General features: G+C 39.4%; 1 protein-coding gene across 1 annotated transcript in view; it reads left to right on the forward strand.

Moving 5' to 3' along the window:
* The window catches only part of LAMC1 (laminin, gamma 1 (formerly LAMB2)), a gene marked incomplete at its 5' end in the record, with an annotated part of 159,097 nt that extends 140,206 nt beyond the window's left edge, over window positions 1-18,891 (forward strand). The window contains 10 exons of the mRNA XM_006887783.1: window positions 2,170-2,375; window positions 2,850-2,929; window positions 5,333-5,470; window positions 7,049-7,193; window positions 8,605-8,754; window positions 9,419-9,533; window positions 10,703-10,902; window positions 12,695-12,853; window positions 16,182-16,281; window positions 18,635-18,891. Coding sequence (XP_006887845.1) covers window positions 2,170-2,375; window positions 2,850-2,929; window positions 5,333-5,470; window positions 7,049-7,193; window positions 8,605-8,754; window positions 9,419-9,533; window positions 10,703-10,902; window positions 12,695-12,853; window positions 16,182-16,281; window positions 18,635-18,891 — 1,550 coding nt within the window. The remainder of the gene's footprint in view (window positions 1-2,169; window positions 2,376-2,849; window positions 2,930-5,332; window positions 5,471-7,048; window positions 7,194-8,604; window positions 8,755-9,418; window positions 9,534-10,702; window positions 10,903-12,694; window positions 12,854-16,181; window positions 16,282-18,634) is intronic.
* Window positions 18,892-23,623: the final 4,732 nt, after the last annotated feature.

Genomic DNA, 23,623 nt, shown 5'->3' on the forward strand with positions numbered 1-23,623 from the left:
TTTTCCATTGAACAATCCATGTTCATTTTGTTTCACAACATGATTGATTGCAATCTCATCAGTGTAACACTCCTCCCTCCTCTTCTGTATGTTTACCATATCTAGTCATCTTTTTCTTACCTGTCCTTTCCTGCTATATGAATTTTAACCCTTGACAGAAGCTACTCTTGATCTTGATTGCTTGATGGTTCTAAAGAGTAGATACTCTTCTGGTGAATTTCCTGTTGTTATGTGCCATGAGTCACCTGTGACTTATAGTGACCCTATGTACAACAGCCTTAAACCCTGCTCTATCCTGTGCCAATCTTACTGTCTCTGACATACATATCCCCATTACCCCAGTCACTGAACCAGTCCATTTCAAGTGTCTTCCTGTCCTGCGCTGTCGCTCCATCCTCCCAAGCATGACATCCCTCTCCAAGGACTGATCCTACTTTGCAACATGTCCAAAGTATGCCAGACAAAGCGTCACAATCCTAGAATTTATTCTTAAATGTTGGTTGTTGTTGCATTGTAAGTCTTAAGCATAGATTAAGGAGCCCTTGTAGTGCACCAGGTCAGCAGTTCAAACCCATTGAGCAGCTTCATGGGAGAAAGATGTGGTGGCTCTCAGCTCTCATAAAAATTTCATCTTAGAAAACCTGTGAGACAGTTCTCTGTCATAGAGAGTTGCTTAAAAATAGAAAAGTCAATTTGACAGCACCTAACAACAGCAAAATTAATTTAAAAAAGAATGTAGATGTTTCCTGTTCTATATAAACAACAGTGTTTATTGAACTTTTTTTTTTTTAAGAGCAAATTTTGACCCATGTTTTGTTCCTTTAATATATTCTCGTAAATCAAGTTCACATCTATCTTGCCACACGTTGGAGGGTGACATTGTGGTTGTCATTCTTCAGCACATAATGATCCTCTGCTGAGAGCTGGAGTTTGGCACACAGTGTTGGGAAGGCCAACCTGTAAGCTCGCCAGCCCTCTCAGCTCTAAGCACTTCCTGAGCTACAAATGGCACCTTTCCACTCCAACTGTTGCCCACTCTCTTCTGCCCAAGCAGATGGATCTGTTAGGTGGCAGCCTTCATGGGAGCCATGACCGTCATGCCTCCTGGGGGTCCTCCTGAGGGCTGGACAGTACACTGGGCTGGGAGCACCAAAGTGAGGCAGGGGTTAAAATCCATTCCCGCTAAGGCTCACTGGTGGCATTCTTGGCTGACTTTTCTTGTCTAGGTTAAAACTAGCCAAAAATGAAAATATCTTCATAATAATTTATTTTATCTTTTAATTCTATCCCTAAGTATTCATTTGTATTTCAGCCTTATGTTTATTTTGCAGATTTTAAAGGAGATTATATGGTGCAGTTAGGTCTTGCAAATAGATACTTAGAATTGGAAGGAATTTGAAGTGATCCTACCAGTTAGGTGATCTGTTCTCTTTTCAAAGCTGTTGTTTCTTTGAAGAACTGGCTAGTGAGATAAAGATCTATTGTATTCTTAAAGTTGTAAAGGTTTCTAAAACCTCCCTGAAAGCTGATGCCTCTTAGACTTAAATTACTTTGTGTGTTGTTGTTATGTGCCGTCCTCTTTTTTAAACATAACTGGATTATTAGAATTATTTAAGTATTCATCTAAGTAATACCACTGTGTAGGCGACAGTTGTGCAGTATACAACTTTAACAGACATGCTTGATGGCCGTGCTTCCAGGCTAATAATTTTCTAACCTTACAGTAATGTTTGTTGCACTTAACATTTTACCTTTCTTGAAGGGTTTAGATCCCAAAACTGGCTATTATGCCAGAATGAGAATCTGAACAGTTTTGAAAATAATATTAATGGTATGTCAGTGTAATCTCATAATACATGACAGTTTTCATGATGGCAGCCTTATATTTTTACATGGGTTTATATTTATCTTTTGATTAGTGATCCAATGAGGCAGGCAGGCACATGCTTATAGAACAATGTCAAGAACACAGCAATGAAGGTACATCCTAGGATACATAATGGATCAGCCTGCTGGTAGCTTAGAGAAAACTTGGCAGAAAGATGCTGTGTTTGCAAGAGTGAAGATAAGAAGTATCTGCTGGTCTAAGCAGTTGCCTCAGATTTCATATGACATAATGTGTAACTCCTTTAGGTAATTTCTGGTCTGTCTTCTGCTCTGTCATTGTAGATGTAGACCACAATCTGATGGACCGCCTCCAGAGAGTGAACAACACTCTGTCCAGCCAGATAAGCCGTTTACAGAATATCCGGAATACCATCGAAGACACTGAGAATTTAGCTGAACGAGCACGTGCCCAAGTGGAGAGCACAGAGAGGTTGATTGAAATTGCATCACGGGAACTTGAGCAAGCGAAAGTTGCCATTGCCAATGTGGTGAGTGGTCATGATCAGGAAGTTTTGAGATGGGATGGTAGGGTTCTTGTGACAGTGTGCCACAAGTCTGTAACTGGCAGTAGAGTATTGCTTCAGCCAAATCAGCTAAATTCACTCCTTGCATCTTTTTTTTTCTTTAATTTCTTATTTCAATGAAAATTTACAGAGACTTTGAATTTCCATTCATTCATTGTTGCACTACCTTGCATCTTTTTATTGGTCCTTAAACTTGGAGCAAGAAAGCCACCATTGCACATAGTCATGGCGCAATTGTCATCACAAACTAGAGCATAACAGAAGAACATCTGGTTCTCTCAAGCTTTGCTTTCTTTGATGACGCTAGACAATTTAATTTTTTCTTTATCTTATGCTGAAAGTAGAAATAATAATCCACAGTCAAGAGGGCTGATATTAAGTAAAGATCTTGTTATGAAATTTATGTAATTCAGCCCTTTGTTTCAATTTCCTCTTCAGTCAATCACACAGCCAGAATCTCCAGGGGACCCAAACAATATGACTCTCTTAGCAGAAGAAGCACGGAAACTTGCTGAACGGTAACCTCTGGATTCTTGTTTAGCATTTTGTTGCATGCATGCTGCCTCATATCCCCAAGGACACGTGAAGAATTATTCAGAAAGCAAAGAGCAATTTGAAAGAGATGGCATGCAGCAGCCATGTAATATCACATTCCATAAAACCCTTTGTAGCAGTTTGATCTCTTTTGTAAATGTTTTCAGTCATGTGTATAATTTTCCTTTTTCTTTAAAATTTGAGTATTTACTTGGAGAATTAGAAAATCATGGCTTAATACGTTAGGTGAAAGCAAAGGCTATACACTGTAAGCAGTTGATTAGACATAGTTATGTTAATCGGTGACACTTAATATTATAAAACAAATGTCTGTGAGTGATTGAAAAACCAATATGATTTGTAAACCTGCACTCTAATAAACTAATTTTTTTAAGAAAGACTGTAGCTTAGAGGAAAAGATTTTAGGACATCTCAGAGGAAACATAACATTTTAGATTTCTAACCTCAAAGCTTTAAAGCTGATAGTTAAAAAAAAAAATCTCAAGAGAATATAATTTTTAATTTTTTTAAAGAAAATGTTGAAATTTCAAGTCTCAGCAGAAAAGAATCACTTAACCTTAATGCATTTCAAAACCAGCCAAGAACACAGACTATTTTCATTCCTGACTTAGAAGACTTTGACTTGTATAGACAGTCAAGTTAAAAAATTGTTAAAGAAATAAAATTGCTAGAAAATGGGCTCGATGAGAGCAGATATTTTTGTGCGTTTTATTTACTATTTTTAAAAATTTTTTTTTTCTATTTTATTTACTATTAAAGTCCCACTGCCTAAAAGTGACTGACAGTTAGTTGGTACTCAGTAAATATTTATTGAAAGTGTTGTAGAATGGCTCATAGACCTTCGGTGTAGTTAGTTGTTGGCAGTGTTTAACATAGAAACCATGGCTGAAGGGTGTTTACATAAGCCTGATTAGAATTTCAGCCTCTGTGTCCAGATCAATTACTTTTTTTGTCCTCTCCCCCCCCTTTTTTAGTTGAGATTTTAATGAAAGTTTATAGAGAACTTGGATTTCCATTTATTTATTGTTGTATATTTTCCTCCCTGCCCACTCCTCCCCCAAGTTCACATATTTCTTTGAAAAAAATAAAAAATTCTTTCATTGTTGGAGAACACCCTCGCCCCCGTACAGCTCTTATTCTTGGACTGTTGTCATGAAAATAATACCTAATCATGCATTCCTTTTAAGTAGTTCTATTTCTCATCTGTTTCAATGCAATGTACATTATTTATCCCCTCTTTTCTTTAGTTTTTCCCCAACCTCAGTCCTGTTTTATAACAGTGGTATTATGCAATACATGTCTGTCATCTTCCTTTATAGCACTCTTTCTATTTTATATAAATGTGAATATGTAATGTAGGTCATTGGACTTTCATGGTTTCATAGTGGACTCTTCTCATTGAAATGATGACAGGTAAAAACATATTCTGGAAAGTTCCCAAGAGTATTAGAGAAAATCTTGGAGAAAATATTGCCAGGAGGTTCAAGTCTTAGAAAAGACCTCATCATACTGGGATAAGAGAGGCACTGCTTTTAGATAGCCACTTAACTCCTTCCAGACTGTGCCAGTGTTTCTTAACTAGACTAGCTAAGGTCAGTTCTGGAATTTGTGTTTGACTAGATAAATAAATGCTTGTTCACATATAAGATTTTATTTATAAATCATTCTTAAATAATTATGTGCAAAGGCACTTTTCTACAGAAACATAAATATTTGCCCAATCTTTTAAATTTTATATCACTACTTTTTAAAAAAATATTCTTTTCTGAGTTTTTAAAGTGCTTTTCTTAAATCTATCCCTACTGAAATGATCATAAAATTGTAAATTAATGAAGTTTTCCAGTAGTTTTATAACTTTGCTCAAGTTTGTTTATATATAACAAAGTAAACACTACCTAAATTCTACTTTTTTTTCCTCTAAAAAAATTACAGATGGTTCTGTTTCATGGTTTATTATTTTTTATTTGCATGAATGTTTACAAATCATATTGGATTTTCAAACATCCATGGACATTTTGCTTTATTACATTAATTAATATAATTTATTACAGTATTTAATCAAACCCATACTGTACTATTGCCTTTCCCCTCATCTAGTTTATCTGTTTATTAGTTTTATTCCTATCTTCCTCCCATCTCATCTCTGTTAACTTTCTAAGACTGATTCTGTCTATGTTTGTTTCTGTGACCTTCGCTTTTATGTTAGTGGTGTTACACTAGAATTGTCCTTTTGTGACTGAATTCTGTCACTCAGCATGATTTGTTTTAGATTCATGTATGTTGTGCAGTATCTTGTGAATTCTTGATTGTTTTTAGTAATGGATAGTACTTTCAGGATTTATTATGTTTCCTTTCATATTGTGCAGCCATAAACAGGAAGCTGACAACATTGTACGAGTGGCAAAGACAGCCAATGATACCTCAACTGAGGCATATAATCTGCTTCTGAAGACACTAGCGGGAGAAAATCAAACAGCAATTGAGATTGAAGAACTTAATAGGAAGTGAGTATCATCTTAAAGTAGTTTACAGTTCTTAAAATGTTCTTGTGTTACATTTTTTTTAATTATTAAATTTTATTAGTTTTAATGAACATTTACAGGGATTCTGGGCTTTCACTCCTTCATTGCCACACCATTCTCTCTATCCTTCTCCCCAGTTTGTTCTACTTCCCCCGCGATCCGAATGTCTGTTTTAATTGTCCAATTGCCACAGTGCTTGTCAAAGTCAGTTCTGATTTATCTCCTTTGTCAGTGTGTCCTTTGCCATTCCCTATCACTCCTCCCTGAGAGAGACTTCACCCTGATTCATAAGGAAAAGGGGATGGCGTATTCTCTTAGCTACTTCCTGCTGAAAAGGGACGCTGTGGGTTTCAGGGTGAAGATCTTCTCTCACTACTCTAAAGGGCCCCTTTGGCAGTAGGAAACACATAGACTATTATGGAGATTGATTTTGGAATTTAGATGCACTGTTATTAATTGTACTTAGTCGTACATGTTCATATCCTTGAAGATGTATCATGGGGGTGTTGCAACCTAGAAGACACAAATTTAACTAACAAGTTATAAGTACATGAGTCAAAAGTTATGGAAAAGTAAAAGAAAAGATTCTTTCATTGTTTTACAAACCCTCCCCCAGGTCCCCTCCACCATGTAGCCATCTCTCTAGACTCCTGTGTTGACAGAAATACCTAGTCACATATCTCTTTTAAACAGTTTTCTCCCTCCTCTGTTTCAGTGCAGTATACATTATTGAACCTATCTTACTCAGTCTCTCCCCAACCCCGAGGTTAGTCCCATTCTACAACAGTGGCATCATGTAATATTTGTCCTTTTGTGACTGGGATATTTCACTCAGCATAATGTTCTCCAGAGTCAACCATTTTGAATAATATTAACACAAGTTCAATGAAAAGTTAAGTACTGGTGGATTCAGGGCATGCATTCATGCAGGAAGATTTCTTTTGTTCATATTGCATTTTAAATGTTGGAGTAATTGGAGTGGGGAATGCAGAGCCACAGAGCTTTTCTTTGATCTTGTTGCTGAAACTGCCAACAGTGGTAACAAGACTAGCCAAGACACTCAAAATTCTGCTTAAAACAAAAAAGAAGGGAAAAAAAAATACATCATTGAAGTTGAGATAGTAAATACAAGCCAAATGCTGTGGTAGTGATTTAACTCTTTTGTATTCCATGGACATACATCACACCCCAACATTTCCAACCTCACAGGTTTCTTGGGAAGCTCCTGTTCCAGTGGTAGTACTTGCTATTGCCTGGTGGGGGGACTCATACAATTGCATGAATCTGAAGAAATGGACTTCACCTCTGTAATCCTACCACCAGAGATAATTTAGGACATGGGTGTCCCATCTAGTTGTAGCAAAAGCCATTATTAATCTAAAAAAAAAGAAAATCTTGTATTTCAGCATAATGTCTATTACACACAAAGCCTCTGTTAAACACAAAGTATCAACAAAAATGCAAAGCGGGAAATAAGGGTAAAGCCAGATTGATTTTGATTAACCTTACAATGCTAAAACCCACTAAGTTACCTATGAAATCTTATATTTTGTTCCTTAGATATGAGCAAGCAAAGAACATCTCACAGGATCTGGAGAAGCAAGCAGCCCGGGTTCATGAGGAAGCCAAAAGGGCTGGTGATAAGGCTGTGGAGATCTATGCCAGTGTCGCTCAGCTGACCCCTGTGGACTCAGAGGCCCTGGAGGTATGGGTGACAGAGCCAGAATGCACAGGGCTGGTGGTTCTCACCACTGTCATCTTTCCACAGCTTGCACCAACAGTTCCCAGATGCACACGTGTGTACACACACACACACACACACACACACACTCTCACTCACTCACACTCACACACATTCTGACTATCCTTCAACTGCATTCTCCATGTGGCTCCCTTGTAAAGTTGCATTCTATTTTATATGCAGTCATAGAACTTTGTGGTCAAGAGTCAGATCATTGGGAATATTAAAAACTAATCCATTCTTAAGTCAGATAAATAATTACTTCTAATATAAAACCAAATTATAAAAGGCAACACCCAATGAAGATTTGCTTAGATTATAATTAATTACATTAAGCAATAGTTATTAATATTAAAAAACAAAATACTTGTGATTATATTAGAAGTGGTATGATTTGTAAGCCTTCATTGAAATGAAAAAAAAATAACAAAACCCAAATTCCAATATATTTATATTACTTAAAGCAGAGTATACCAGGCCTCTTTATTTCCAACATTGTCAGAGAAAGAAAAGAGAAAGGTCTAAATGAAAACACCAAACACTTTGGGACAGGTAGTAGATAGAGTATTTGGTGATTGGTAGGGTTTTAGTTCATTTTGTCTTTTACCTATGCGCCCTCGTATCAGCTTCTAAATAAATGTGTAAATTATTTTTTTGCATTAACCCTTACTAAATTTCACCTTTTTGTAGATGAGATACAACAATAACTATAGGGGTGGAGGTTGACTGGAAAAGAGAGTGAAGGGTCCTTCTGGGCTGGTAGAAAATTCTGTATAATTTTGAGTGTTTGGGTGCCCAAGTGCATTCATCCAAACCCATCAAATTGTACAAACAAACTGTGCATCTATCTCACTGTGGGTAAGTGAAAACAAAAGTGATTTCATTTTTTTAAAAAAGATCAGAACTGATGCCTTTGAGTTGTGGTGCAGAAGAAGAATATTGAACATATTGTGGACGGCCAGGAGAACGAATAGATCTGTCTTGGAGAAAGTGAAACTGAGTTTCTCCTTAAAGGCTAGGATGTTGAAGCTCCATCTCACATACTTTGAGCTTGTGTCCAGGAGAGACCAGTCCTTAGAGAAGGACATAATGCTTGGAAGGGTGGAAGGACAGTGCAGGAGAGGAAGAACCCAGATGAGATGGATTGACATGCTAACTAGGGCAGTAGGATTAGGAGTGTTGGTGTCAGTGAGACTGGCCCAAGAAAAGGCAGGCATTAGAGCATGTAGGGTTGCTATGAGTCACAGGCAGCTCGAAGGCACATAACAACAAAAACAATTGCTATTCTTTCAAAACTCTCTTGAGTGTTTAATGCTGAAGAGTTGTTAAGACTTCACTTTGTCTAAAATTTACTGATCTTACTAATTTGTCATAGAATGAAGCAAATAAAATAAAGAAAGAAGCTGATGATCTGGACCGTCTTATTGACCAGAAGCTAAAAGATTATGAAGACCTCAGGGAAGACATGAGAGTGAAGGAGTTCCAAGTAAAGAACCTCTTGGAGAAAGGAAAAATCGAACAGCAGGTTAGTTTGAATTTCAAGTTGCTTTGCCTCTTAAGGCAAAACTTAAAGTGGTCTAAGGATTGTTGTCTTTGCATGTCATTAAGCACCAACCCACAGCTAACCCTCCAGTGAGTTTTCAAAGGCAGGTAAACTATACAGGAGGAGATTGCCCATCCTCCTTCCATACAGCTGCTGGTAGATTTGAACCTCATGCCTTTGGTTTTGCAGTATACCTTCTTATCACTGGGCCAATAGAGCTCCAAGTATAAGCTGTATCTTTTACATTACCGTGTTTTCAGAGGCAGCAGCACACAAAGCATTCAGGGTGAAGGAGTGAGGTGTTCAAAGTCATACCTGAGGCTAACATGTTAAATGATACCAAGGTTAGTGTGACAGCTTGGAGCAGTCAGGCTTCGTTAGGTTACCAGTTGCCTTCACATTGATTCCACCTCGTGACAACTGCATAGCTATCAGAGTAGAGCTGTGTGCCACAGGATTTCCTTTTGGAATAAGATCTCCAGGCCTTTTGTCTGAAGTGCCATCAGGTTGATTGTAACAACCCGATGGCACTTCAGAAAAAGCTAACTTTTTCATTACCAATTGAGCGTGTTGACCATTTGCATCACCCTTGGAGGCCCTGTTAGGACAAAAACGATCTATTATCTGATCTGCCATGTGTTTGCAGACTGCAGACCAACTCCTGGCCCGAGCTGATGCTGCCAAGGCTCTTGCTGAAGAAGCTGCTAAAAAGGGACGAAATACCTTACAAGAAGCCAATGATATCCTCAACAACCTGAAAGGTAGGAAAGAGTCAAATGACGGGTAGATTTATAGGGACATTGCCTTTTTTGTTTTGTCATGAGATTCTTCAACCACATACAGAATTAAAGGTGAAGGTGTAATAAGGCCCGGATTCAGTAGTTAGGTTTTTACTGTACTTGCTTCATTCACTCCCAAACACTCACCTCCACTCCACCCTACTTTCTTTTATGCTAAAAGATCAAATAACATTTTGCCCCTCTGTATTACTTCAAGGATAAAACTGGTGCGGAAGGGGGAAGTGATGGTTTCTTATGTTAGAGTGACTCATATAACCATGATAAAATGCCTGTTTGGCTGACTCGTGTCACTAAATTAAGATTGTTATCTTTTCTTTTTCCTGTCAGTGGCAGCTAGTTTTGTTGGTGGTGTGTTTTGTTTTTGGTATTTTTTTCTTTCTTTCTTCATCCAAGATAGGAATGTTCCTGGTTCACTGAATGGTCCTGGATTGTGTGCTGCGAAAACAGTCATAGGTTCAGTAACTGGGGAAGCTGTATAGCAAAATAGTTAAGTGTGGGCTCTGGGTTTGAATCCTTCTTTTACCTCTTACTTCTTATGTGTGAATCATCAGGAAAATTAACCATGGTCTCACCTTGAAGATAATACAGCACATGCATCCCAGAGACATAAAGCTCTTAGTGTGATAGCTGACACAGCAAAACACCACCGTAGAGGTGGTTCCAGCTTACAGTGACCCACCATCAGGTTTCTAAGGCTGTAAATCTTGTCAAGAGAAAACCACTGCTTTTCTCACTGTTGGAGGACTTAACTGCTGACTTTTTGGTTAGCAGCCTGATATATTACACACTGCACCATCATGACTTGTTACCCAACACATGGTAAGCCCTCAAATAATTGTCATTATACATCAACCAGGTAGTGATAATATATTCAGTTCTCTGCCTTAAAATCAATGTTCAAAGAATTTCCTTTCTAGCAACAGATGTATATACTCAGGTGATGAATGCTGGAAAATCTTTGTCATAGAGATGTGTGCCTTGCTCTTCTAAAATATAAATCCATGCTGTCTTTCATTATTTGTTTCTTTGCCTACCATGTTTCATAAAATAAAAACCCAGTTGCATCTCCCCAAATGGTTGCCTTTGCTTGTGGAGAGCTCAGTTCCACTGTATACTGTCACTCCTTTTAGATTTCGATAGGCGAGTGAATGATAACAAGACTGCGGCAGAGGAGGCGCTGAGGAGGATCCCTGCCATCAACCAGACTATCAACGAAGCCAATGAGAAGACGCAGGAAGCCCGCCTTGCCCTGGGCAACGCTGATGCGGATGCCAGGGAGGCGAAGAACAAGGCCCACGAGGCGGAGAGGATTGCCAGTGCTGTCCAGAAGGTGTGTGCTGCTCCCTTCTCCAAAAGCAAATGTTTGCTCATATTCTTTTCTGCATTTTCTATTGTCTTTCCAGACCCCAAAAAGCCCTTGCAGGGTTTTTTTTGTGACTCATATAAAGCATCATCAAACATTAATTACCACAAGTGGGTAGTTTTGGAAACAGAAAATACTATTTCTCTTGATTTTGAAGACTGAAAGTCCAAACCAGGGCCTGAAATGTGTTGATTCCTTCCTTGTCTGTAGCCCCAGGTGCTTCTGGGTGAACCTCAGGTGGCATCTTTTTTCCCTTGAGTATGCAAAAGCATCTATGTCTCATCCATTTATTATTTTTTTTTTTACAGCTCAGAAGTGATTAGATTTAAGACCCACTAACACAACAGAGAAAACTCTATCCCTAAACAGTATTAGGGAGCTCTGGTGACCTAGTGGCAAGAAGCTGCACTGCAATTCCTAAGGCATACAGTTCAAGGCCACTTGCCACTCTCTCTGGGGGTGGGGGTGGGGAAGGATGGACAACCTCCTCCTGTGTGTTTAACTGCCTCTGAAAACCCACTGGAGGGTCGGCTATGGGTCAGTTCTGACTCTGCGGAACACAACAACAAACAGGATTCACCTCAAGCAGATTAGAATTTAAACACATTGTTTTAGGAGACACAATTCCTAACTGTGACTACTCAGTTGCTTACTAGGCATTAGAGTTATACAATCATACATTGCCCTGAATCATAGCTGACCCTCCAGTGGATTTTCAGAGGCTGTCATTTACATATAAGGAGATTGCCCATGTTTCTCCTCAAAGCTGCTGGTGGATTTGAACCACTAGAGAAACACTACTGTGGACTAGGACACCAGAGCATCCTAAGACGTTAGATATGTTATTATCAGGGGAAAGAATGTGAAGAGGAAAATGGTATTAGGCGTCTAGAACCTATTTCCCCAAGGAAGGAAGCTCCATTAAGTTCTCTAGATAAACAGTGCTTTGACAAGCACACTTAACCGCGCCCCCCACCAGTGTTCTATAGAATGCTATGTCAGCCTACCTTTCAAGCCCCTCTTTGAAGCTGATTGCCATAGCTAAGCCCCTCCTATATCAAATTTCTATAGCTGCCACTACTGAGATATTTTACACTCGTCTTAATGATTAATGTCTTTAGGCCAGCTTTTCTCTACTTGAAGTCAATCTTTGTTGCACTGAAAGGAGTAAAAAGAAAGATTGGAACTGATTCTAAAATTATATGTTGGAGAAGTACATACATTTTTTAGTTTCTTTAGAATAGGTTGATTTTGGGTTTTATTATATGTTATAAAAGACTCATATTTCAGGATTAAGATCTTTTTGTGTATTTTGATGAACTGCCAAGAAGAACCAGGCTAGCTTTGGGCTTAAAATATCTGCAAGTGACATTGTCTGATCAATATGATGTGGTATAAAGTATACCCCCCACTTAAATGTGAAGCATTTCGTAGTTATGCAAACTCAGCTAAAAATGGCATAATAGCGTAAGTAGTTTTAAAGGATTAAATAGGAGACTACAAATGAAAGTTCTTTATAAAGTATTATGGTAGATTGTGATATTTTTATTGCTGTTACTTGAAATACAAATAAGTACGAACATAAATCAGAACATTATAGTATATATCTTGGCTCCTACTCTCCCTCCTGGATTGTGTTTTGAACCATTTTACAGATTATAAAAGGAGTGGGAGAATACTTTAGAGAAGTGCATTGAGTTCTTTGTACGTGTGTGTGCTCATGTGTTTCTCATTCGTAACTGGCTTATTTAATGCCTAGAATGCCACCAGTACCAAGGCAGAGGCAGAAAGGACCTTTGCAGAAGTTACAGATCTGGATAAAGAGGTGAACAATATGATGAAACAACTTCAGGAAGCGGAGAAAGAGCTGAAGAGAAAGCAAGACGATGCTGACCAGGATATGATGATGGCAGGAATGGTAAGCCATTTTGCCTTATTTGTTCATAAAAGGGGTGAGGAAGAAGGGAGGGGTTCTTATATCTAAAGATCTTCAACATACTGAAAAGAGTCTTTTTTATAATGATTTCTGCTTTTTGTTGTTTTTTCTTTTTTTTTTGGGTCAAGAATTGAGTTAGTGACTTACATAGAAGACAAAGAATTTGGATTTTCTACCAAGTGTTTTTGTTGCACAGTTGTCCTGTCCCAAAGCTGCTCTCAGTTGAAAGCAAAACATTGTGCACATTTGAGCTTTCAGGGTATTTAAGCAAATACTTTCATATTTTTGAATGGGTAATTCATTAAAGGCACAAAATTTTAAAAAGAACAGGAGGGCATACAACACCAAAGTTTTTCTATTTTCCTACTTTGTTCTCCGAGCAGCTTGTCCCCTAAAGGCAAAGTCCAGTGTCTTATATATAAAGATGTTTATAGGATGGCATTCCCTACCACCACTGCCACCATGACCAGAATGTGCAGTCCTTATATCCAGTTTAGTATTTCACCTTTTGTGGTGACATAGATACATAACACTGTTTATAACAAAATTGGCTTGTGACTGTGCAGTCCCAGAGCTAGGATCCATTTTTCTGTTTTATGCTTTATTTTGCTTGTAAAAGACTTTAAGGAAATCTTCACGTGACTTGCTAACTCATTGTTGTCAGTCATAGTAATGGTGCGTTTTAGTTTGTTTTAAATGAGTATCTTTAGTGCGAGGAAAGGCCCCTCTGGTTTTAGCTGCTACAAAAAGACACCCTTCACTGTGGGACATTTCACCTTGGGATGGAAATGAGAAATTTGGCTTGTTAATCTAGATCAGGAAGACTCTAAAATAATGCCTATTCAGTTGCTGTCAGTTGAATCTGACTTGGGGTGACCCCGTGTGTGATAAACTGGAACTGTGCCCCAGCGAGTTTTCAGTGGCTAGGTCTTTTTGGAAGCAGATTTCAAAGCCTTTCTCTAAGACATCTATCTCTCAGTGGGCTCGAACCTCTGACCATTCAATTAGCAACCAAACATGTAAGTTTCTTGCTCCACCTATGGACTCAAAAAGGGAAAAAGAAAAAAAGAATCTAGGAAAGTCATAACAGGAAGCATTTCTGTGCAAACACCTTATGTTTGTATATGCTTTTCTGAGTTTTTATGTGGACTCTCTTAATTTTCTAAGGCAAGATATGACTCATATGGACATTCCCATATAGGTTAAAAAATGTTTCTCATTTCTACTTAAGATTTATGAATTTTCTTGGAGAATGTGGTTAAAAAACCATTGGAATTTAAGGAGCTCTTGTGGCCTAGTGGCAGGAAGCTGTACTGTAATCCCAGAGATGTGAGGTTCAAATCCACCAGGTGCTCTGCTAGAGAAGGAGGGGCAGTCTCGGATCCAATTTGATGGTACACACACAAAATAATAAAGTTTAAAAAAAATTAAAAAAAAAAAAAAAACCCAGCCGGTTGGAGTTCGTTGAAAAAACAAGCTGGATCTGTCCTTAATGAGCTACCAGAAAGGGCAGGGGTTTGGTTAGGGAGATAAAAATCTCTGTCTCTCTTGTTTTGGTAAATACGTGCTAAGGAACACACAACACCTTCACCTATCTTATCTCATTCCTCTTTATGGCAATCCTGAATGGTCAGCATTAGACTAGGATTGTTGGCGTCAGTAACTTGGTTTTAACCTCCAAGCAGAAGCGTGAAGTCTTGAGGGTTGTTCTGGACAAGGAGGTGCGAGTCACAGGTTAAACATAGTCACATTGTTCTTTGAAGATCTTTTTTTAAAATTTTTTTTTTCTTTTAACTGAGATTTTAATGAAAGTCTGCTCTCTCTCCTTGGGCAGTGTGAAAAGCCTGTGGAACTCAGTGAGAGCAGCTGTGGTACATGCAGAGATCAGCCATTTACTTGTCAAAAATTTTCCCCTCACTTTCTTTTTCCTTTCATAATATTCACATTATTTTGAGTCAAATTTGCATTTTGGAAGAACAGTTATGTAACTGGGAGCTTAAAAACCTCTCATTTTCATTCTGTCTAGATTTATATTTGTGAGAGCATCTGTTTTCTGATGTTTAGACACTTCCTCTTCCACTGCCGTTTCCTATGACTCATGCCCAGTGTATTTGTTCAGGTTTCATGGAATTTCCCCAAATATATTAACCTTTTGTTGCTTTTCAAAAAGTAAACTGTATTGCCCCAGTAAATGAGTGTGTGCGTATGCATATGGGTGTGCATGTTAGTAGAAAGCAGGAGAATGGACAATATTTCATTTGATTGTGAAAATTTTTTCTAGTTAGGATCTGAAGGATATGCTCTGATTCTGAAACGACTTTAACACACTGCCGCAAAAGATGGCAAAATGTGTTTCTAAGCACAGTCGTCAATTTAAAAGTGTGTGGCAACCTATTAATCATTAAAATACACGTACCATCAGCAAAACAGTTTCCTATTGCTTGATGCCTTTTATCCGTACACTTAGGTATTATTGATTTCTTTCTTTATTTGGCTTGCGTGTGAGGGTAAGGAGAGAAAATCGTATTGATCTCTGGCACTGTTGTTAACCATCGTTGAAGGACTTCCTGACTGAAGCATTGTCATATACTAAAGAACTTGGCACTCGCCAGTCCTGTGCCCTCTCCGTGATGGGATGTTCTTTGGATCATTGTGATCCATAGATTTTTCACAAGTACATTGCTAGTCCCTCTTCTTAGTCCTTGTTGATTTGGAAATTCCTGGAATTTGTTCAGCCTCAGAGCAGCATGGCAGCCTCCACTGGAAGATGAGTGGTAGCTGCATATGAACTACATTAGCCAGGAATCAAACTCAGGTCTGCTGCATGGAAGGTGATAATTTTACCACCAAACCATCAGTGCCTCGTGAATATAGACCTATTTAGTGCCTATTCATTCATTGGGGAACTCTGCTGACCCAGCAGGTAGGGCGTTGTGCTGCCAACCCAAAGGCACAGGGTTTGAATCTACTAGTTCCTTCTCAGCAGAGTGGTGAGCAGTCTTTTCCCATACAATTTTCTGCCTCTGAAAGCCTGCTGATGGATCCAGTGAGCCACTTCTGACCTGAAGATTATAAGTGTTGAGATGCATTGATTCGTTACTACTAAGAGATTGAGAAATAACAACATGTTCAACATGAAGATACATGGTTGTACCCTTCCCTTGAATGCAGTGAGAGTGTCATTTCATGAATTGAGAGAAAACATTAGAAAATCAGATTTGTGGCTTCCGGGGGGGGGGGGAACTGTTTAAAGAAGATGAAAACATGTAGTCTTGACTGTTTACATCATGTGTCCTTTTCTCTTCTGCAGGCTTCACAGGCTGCTCAGGAAGCAGATATCAATGCCAGAAAGGCCAAGAGCTCAGCCACCAGCCTCCTCACCATGATCAATGAACTCTTAGAAAGGCTGGGTAGGTAGCCACAGACTTGGAAGTTTGTCTCTGTCTGCTGTTTTCAGAGTTGGCTGTAGTGGATTCAAAGGCACATAGCAGGTGTATCTGATTCCCTTCAAGTGATCCATTATATTATTAATACTTTGTTTCTATTTTACTCTTATTTAAAAGTGGTTTATGGCATAAGTATGCATCTTCCAAAGGCTGGAGCCTTTGTTAAGAATATAGTTTCAAAGTTGGTATATTCATCCCGGTTAAAGTATGGAGAGAGCTCTGGTGGCTTGGACGGTAGGAAGTTGCACTGCTAATTCAAAGGCCTTGCTTCTCTGGAGGTTCTAATCCACCAGTGGCTCTTGGGGGAAACGTGGGAAGTCTCCTCCCATGCAATTTACAGCCTCAGAGACCCAGTACAGGATCAGTGGTGAGTCACTTCCAACTCCACAGAAGAATATGGACTGAGTAATGACTTAAAGTTGTATTAATTCACACAAGCACTTAAGAGATACCCAATGGACTCTGTTCTTACAGAACTCTGAGATCCAAAGGCTTTTTTATTGCTTTTTTATTTTTTAAAGGTCTGCTGTCAGCAAGGGTAGCTCAATTTTTGATCATAATTCATGCTGCATTTGAGCAGTGACTTTTTTTTTAAGTTGTATTTTTTTGGTGTTTTTGGTTTTGTGTTTGTTTTGTTTTCATTTTAAGCTCATTCTGCTTGGCTGAATGTCTTTAAGGTATTTTAAAGTGAAGAGTTTCAGTAATATAGTAAAAGAACTGATCATGATTTCATTTCCTGGAATTTTCTTTCTTTTCTTAAAAGGTGATAATGATGATGGAAGGGAAACAACTGCATTTTCAAGGAAATGCAGGTATATGGAAGCCATCTGGAAGTCCAGTTTTACCACTTCATTTTTGAATAGATGTATTTTTGCCACTCACTCCCTTCCGCATTCATTGCCTTCAAGTTGGAACCAGGTTATAGCTGACCCTCCGGTGAATTTTCAGAGGCTGTAAATCACACTTGAGGAGAATTACCATCTTTTTTCCATAGTGCAAGTGGTGGATCAAACTGCCTGCCTTTGGTTTTGCAGTACAACTCCTTACCCACCAGACCACCAGAGCTCTATTTTAAGTGTTAATAGTTTAGTCAGGGTAGCTATGTAGCAAAGCATTTTATTTCCACTTGCTAGCCTTTAAAAATGGTTAATATTTTGTGTGTTTTTGTTTTATTTAGACAAGTGGAGGATTATGTTTTTTTTGTCTATCTCAAAGGTTAATAAGTTTTGTGCCAACAGAGCAGTATAAAGTGAGGGTGAATGAGAAGAGATGGTGTTTTTGGCAGACAGCTGCACCTTGAAGTCAGTCAGACTGGGGTTGGGATCCTCACTTTTGTTAGTTGTTCAAACATCTGAGATTTGCTGACAAACAGTGGTGGTGTGAGAGTGGAATCAGGCATATTATGTAAGAACGTGATGCTCTCTGTGCACTTGTTTTAATTTATCATGAAAGCGAGTCCTTTGCAAAGAACTTTTTCTGTAGATAAAGATAGGCTGTCTCTTCCTGTGCAATTTACAGCCTTGGAAACCCAGTGGAAGATGGTGGGCTGCAAGTCAGTTCCCACTCGATGGTGATGAGATAAGGAGAGAACTGTAAAGTCAGCATCCAAAAGCCGGCTGCTTTCTCTTAATTTGAACTCATAGCAACCCTCTAGTGATGCTACAGGATGAAGTCGAACTGCCCCTTAGGGATTCCAAGGCTGTAAACTTAGAGGGACACACACTGCCTAAGCTTTTTCCCAAGGAATGGCAGTGAACTCAAACAGCCGACCTAATCCACTGCATCACCAGCTGTGTTGAAATCATTTAAGCATTTCAGCCTGTAGAAAAATGAAGCATTTTTCCATGTAAGGGCTCCTCATAATGCCTTGGTACTTAAAAATTGGAAGTGGCCTCCAAAACCAACCTCTCTTCTCTTCGGGATTTGCTCTGTTCTTCTGGGCAGCCCTAAAATGATAGGCAGATTTTTTTCCCCCCCTGCACATATGAAAATGGTATTAAATGTTACCAGTTGACCTTCTGTACCTCAAATTGCAGCTTAAGAGTCTAGAATATGATACTTGTGCATTTATTTAAAAAACAACAACAAACGAGCCCAGTATTAATCATGCATTCTATTCCATTCTCATGTTCAGCCAGCATTTGTAACTGATTTATGCTCTTGCAGGACCTCACCAGCCCGCAGTTAGTGTGCACAGTGCTGTCTTTGTGTCGCTACAGCCTTAGTTTCTACAGAGACCGGTGGAGGTTCTTGTGGCATATCACTCTCATTCTCACTGAGTATGTCTACTCTCTTCTGTGTATCTCCCAATCTACAGCACAACTGGACACCGTGGACTTGAACAAGCTAAACGAGATTGAAGGCGCCCTAAACAAAGCCAAAGACGAAATGAAGGCCAGTGATCTGGACAGGAAAGTGTCTGACTTGGAGAATGAAGCCAGGAAGCAGGAGGCTGCCATCATGGACTACAACAGAGATATTGAGGAGATCATGAAGGACATTCGCAACCTGGAAGACATCAAGAAGACCTTACCGTCTGGCTGCTTCAACACCCCGTCCATCGAGAAGCCCTAGTGTCTTCTTCCAAGAGCTGCAAGGCAGCACCCCATGCCAGGGGAGCAGTTGCAAGGCCACAGAGTGCCTTAACACAAAGATTACATTTTTTTTTTCCAGAACCCCCCCTCTCTGCAGCTCTCCCATCACTATCTTTTTGAACTAGGAAAAGTCACAAAGTTTTAAGAGAAGCAACTTGAACATCTTCAATTGGGAACAAAGGGTTTAATCTAGTAAAGTCTCTCATCCACCCACATCCCTCTCTTACTCCCTCTTCTGAAGTGCCTAAGGATGGGCCCCCGCCGTTACTGTACAGTGGTTAGACACGTCGTGCGAGCCCTTGTATGCCAGGGCACGGCAAGTAGCCCTTCTCTCTCGTTGACACCAGCAGAACCTCCACAGTCTCAGAACTCTTGTTTCTATGAAGGAAAAGCTTAGCTACTGATAGTAGCATTGTGCTGGCCAGTATATCCAGTCGATAGAGAAAGAAACACGTCTGCCTCTCCTCCTATTAAAGCAAAAGGAAATAACCATCCTGTGCCAAAGGTATTTGTTAGTGAGAGTGTCAGAAGCCCTTGGTCAGTTTTAGCTCTTCTGAATACAGGACACTGAGCCATCCATGGGTAAGGATGACATTACTCATGACACTCTCTAGGAGACCATGAGACAGCAGAAGTAGGCTGAAGATTCTCTCAGATGTCAATAACTGACTAAGAAGATAAGCTTATTTTCAATCTTTGGGCAGCTGATAACTTAAATCTGGATGGGCAGCTCACACTCAACCAACAGACCAATCCACATCTTTTTATATTCCTATCCGTGGGCTCTAAAGAGAAGAAATGGGGATATGATAACCACTAAAGACTTTTTAAAAATCAAACTAATTCTTAGGTCTCTTTTTAGTATGTTAGTCTTGGAGCTAGTGTTAAGTTATCCGGCAGAGAACAGATGGTCTCTAAGATGTTGACAAAACCAAATAAAACACAAAGAGCCTTGTCCTAGCATCTTCCTGCAAAGGGGTGAGATTTAGGTTAACTTGCATTGTCAAGGCCCCGTATACCCATTTTTCTTCTGTGGCAGAGAGATGACACTTTTGATCCTTAGCACCACATCTCATTTGGTGTTCACATCTTCAAGAATCCCACCAAAACACATTGGTGTTTGTCAAATCCTGGTGGCATGTCATTTGTACTCAGTATTTCACACAGCTGCCAACATCATCTAGTTCCTGCACCTTGGGATTTAAACCCGCTCTAACCCTTCTCTCTCCATGCAGTGGGGAGACTCTTTAGTTGACGTTTCCTAGTGGGCTTCTCAACTTTTGTTCCTCAGCTCTGTGATATTTTTAAGATCACAGTATGACAACTCCCTGCCACACCTTCCCTTCCCTCCTACAAATCTGCCTTTGAGATCATATATAGCCTTTAACACTATGCAACTTTGTACTTTGCGTAGCGGGGGAAAGAAACTATTATCTGACACACTGGTGCTATTAATTATTTCAAATTTATATTTTTGTGTGAATGTTTTTGGGTTTTTTTTTGTTTGTTTATCATGATTATAGAGTAAGGAATTTATGTAAATATACTTGGTCCTACTTCCAGAATGGCACTGTCTGTTCACTTCTTTGCTCCATTTTTTTTCCTCTTCACTGGTGCAACATACCTGTATCCCTTCTCTCCCATCTAGAATTCTCTAGATTGTATTTTTTTCCCCATTACTTTTGTCCTTTGCCTTGTGTTTGCAGCATCTCCATTCTACAGTATCAGCCTGCTTTCCTCCACATGTCGCCATCATGGGGAGGTACCTCAAATCCTCTTCCACTGTAGCTCTGGTCGTCTTCAACTCTAGCACAATACTGTTCTTGATTTCTGCACAGCAGCAGGAAAGTCATTCTGACAAACGTAAACATTTGCAAAAGAAGAACACCATTATTGTCAGAAATGAGCTAGAAATGCTCTTTCTGGAGAGTCCCAGAAAGTTGAGCTTGACTGGTTGTGTTTTAGACATGCATGCCTAATTGCTGAGCATTTGCAGAGGCATCAGGGACAGTGCTACAGATGAGTAGACGGGGAAGGACACATTAGTTAGTTCACGAGTAGCCTTCCCCATTTCCTTAAGGCTTACCAGAGTTTACCAAAAATGTTCTGATTTGGCATAGTGCTCCGCTTTAACTGTTACTTTTCTCAGGCCTCTGACACTACCACAGAAGGCATGGCTTTTTCTGGCCAAGTTTTCACATTAGCATTTCCTGGCTAGTTCCTCTTGTGAAGTGGCCACATCCTAATATATACATTTTGAAGATTGCAGGAAAAGGACTGAAGACAGACTGCCAAAGTAGTTTTCCATCCAGCACATGAGTCATATCCACTCCAGCAAGTCTGGGACCACCTTGGGGTTGGGTTGTTTTTTGGTGTGGGTTTTGTTTTTTTTTTTTTCCTCCTCCATTTGTGTGGTATATTTGTAAACAGAATTTTATTTTTAAAATAAAAGTTCTTTATAAGATAATACCTTAATAACACTCCTGCAAGATAGCCATTATTTTATTGTATAGTTCCAGTTAACTGTATTTTATGTAATAAAGCAGACAGGATGGCTGCTGCAGGATGCTGGGTGTCACAGGGAGCAGACACTGCAACTTTTCCCTGGAATTCTTCCTTTTATTTCCAACCGTGGCCTTTTTAGATGTGCCTTCACTTTAGCCGTTTGCCTTAATCTTTATAGTCTTGCTCTCTAGGGTGGTGAATAAAATGCAACACTTGGCATTGTTTTTTTTATGTTTAAAAAAAACAGTATTTTATTTATAATAAAATCGGAATATTTGTAACCCTTTACATAAGTGATGTGGACTGAATGTGGTAATGGAACAGAACTCCCACTCAATCCTTGCCATCAAGTTGGAACAGACTCAGAGCTGACACTCAGCAGGTTTTTGGAGGCTGTAAATCACAGACGAAGAGTTTGCATGTCTTTCTCTCTCAGAGCAGCTGGTGGGTTCGAAAGGGGGGGGGCGTGTATGTAAGATGTTTTAAAGAGTATGAAAGGGAAGCTGCTCACAATATCTGATGTGTTACTTGGTAAGAATAATTAGGAGTCCTTTTGTTTTTCTGTAACCTGAGATTCTTTGATACAGTAGCTCAGAAGTTGGCAGACTATTTCTAGAAAGGGCTATATAGTAAATGATGTTGCCATGCCATGTTGTCTCACAGATTCAGCTCTGCAGTTGTAGCACAAAAATGGACATAAAAAATATGCAAACAAATGAGCATAGTTGTGTTCCAGTAAAACTTTTATTTACAAAAATGGGCCATAATAACACCCTTGAAAGAGTTTCAAAACTTGACCAGAAACCATCTAAAACTATGTTTCCATTATTTAGGCTTCCTAAATTGTTGTGTGATGTCGAGTCAAAACTAATAGCTGACCCTCCAGCAGAGGCCGGAACCACATACGAGAAGATTGCCCATCTTTCTCGCATGGGACGGCTGATGCACTAAAATCACCTGCCTTCGGTTTAGCAGCCTAAGTCCTTACCCGCTAGTCTTCCAGAGCACTCTGAGTCAGCAGGTGCTTTTAAAGTCAGTTGCCTACCCACCTTTAAGAGAATCTGTCTGCATACATCTGTAGCTAAAGGTAGTTAACGTTTGTTCAGATGAGAAACACTGTCAAACATATTTGAAAATGAAAACGAAAATGTGATGAACTACCCCACCTGAAGAAGCTAATGTGTCTCATCTCACCTCGAGGATCAACAGAACCGGAACAGGGTGGACTTGAGTGCAAGCAGGGAATTCCTGCACTGCCAGTGGGAAGGCTAGCTTGTGGAGGACCCTATGGCCTGCCTTTGTAGTCTTAGGCCCCTGTGAATTAAATGCCACCTTCCCAATCTTCTGCATCACTACAGCCCTCACATCTGTCTGGATTCTTCTCTCTAGACTTACTAGAGTCATTAGCTTTAGTCTCTAAAGCATTCTTTGAGGAGGATTAAAGAGAAGAGTCCCGATAAAGTCAAGGTAAAGGTTATGAATGGCCAAAAGAAAGCTGGTCACCTCTAATCCCTGAACATCATGGATCAAAATGGACTCTGGAAACTTACTGCTATTGGCACTCCATAACCATTTGTGCCACCAGTTACTAGCTTGCTTAGAAATCCCATTCTTTTTTAAAATGAATTCTTTTTCTTTTCACAAATTCCCCCCCTTTTTTTTTTACAAATCCCATTCTTATTTTTTTAAATTATATTTTTTCTTTATTTTTATTTTATTATTTTTTACGTGTACCGTCAAATCAGATCTGACTGGTACAGGAGGAGATTGCCCCCTCCTTCTCCAGCAGAGAATCAGGTAGATTTGAACAATGTACCTCTGGGATTGCAGTGCAGTGTCTTACCACTAGGCCACCAGAGCTCCCTGTACAAATGCCATTCTTAACCTCCACCTTGAACCATTTTACCCATTTGGAAGGTGGTTCAGGTGTCACTATGTCTATTAGTTGCTATGTCACAGCAACAGGTGGTAGTTTTTTAAAGCACCTACCTATTTCATTTCCCTTCTATGCCGTGTACTGGGCCCCTTGGAAGGAAAACCGTCTGTACTACGCAAATTAATTAAATGCTCAGTCTCGGCCATCAGTTGCACATTTAAGACAGCGAGATGTTAAGTCCACTGAAAAGCTAAACAGTCCCAGACTTGCAATTCAAATATGAAGAAACCGCTGGTATTTCCAGTGTTGTGAGTTTCCATGGTTTTGCTAT

Source organism: Elephantulus edwardii, unplaced genomic scaffold (genome assembly GCF_000299155.1).
Source record: "Elephantulus edwardii isolate Elephantulus edwardi_28Jun2011 unplaced genomic scaffold, EleEdw1.0 scaffold00061, whole genome shotgun sequence".
NCBI classification, from domain to species: Eukaryota; Metazoa; Chordata; class Mammalia; order Macroscelidea; family Macroscelididae; genus Elephantulus; species Elephantulus edwardii.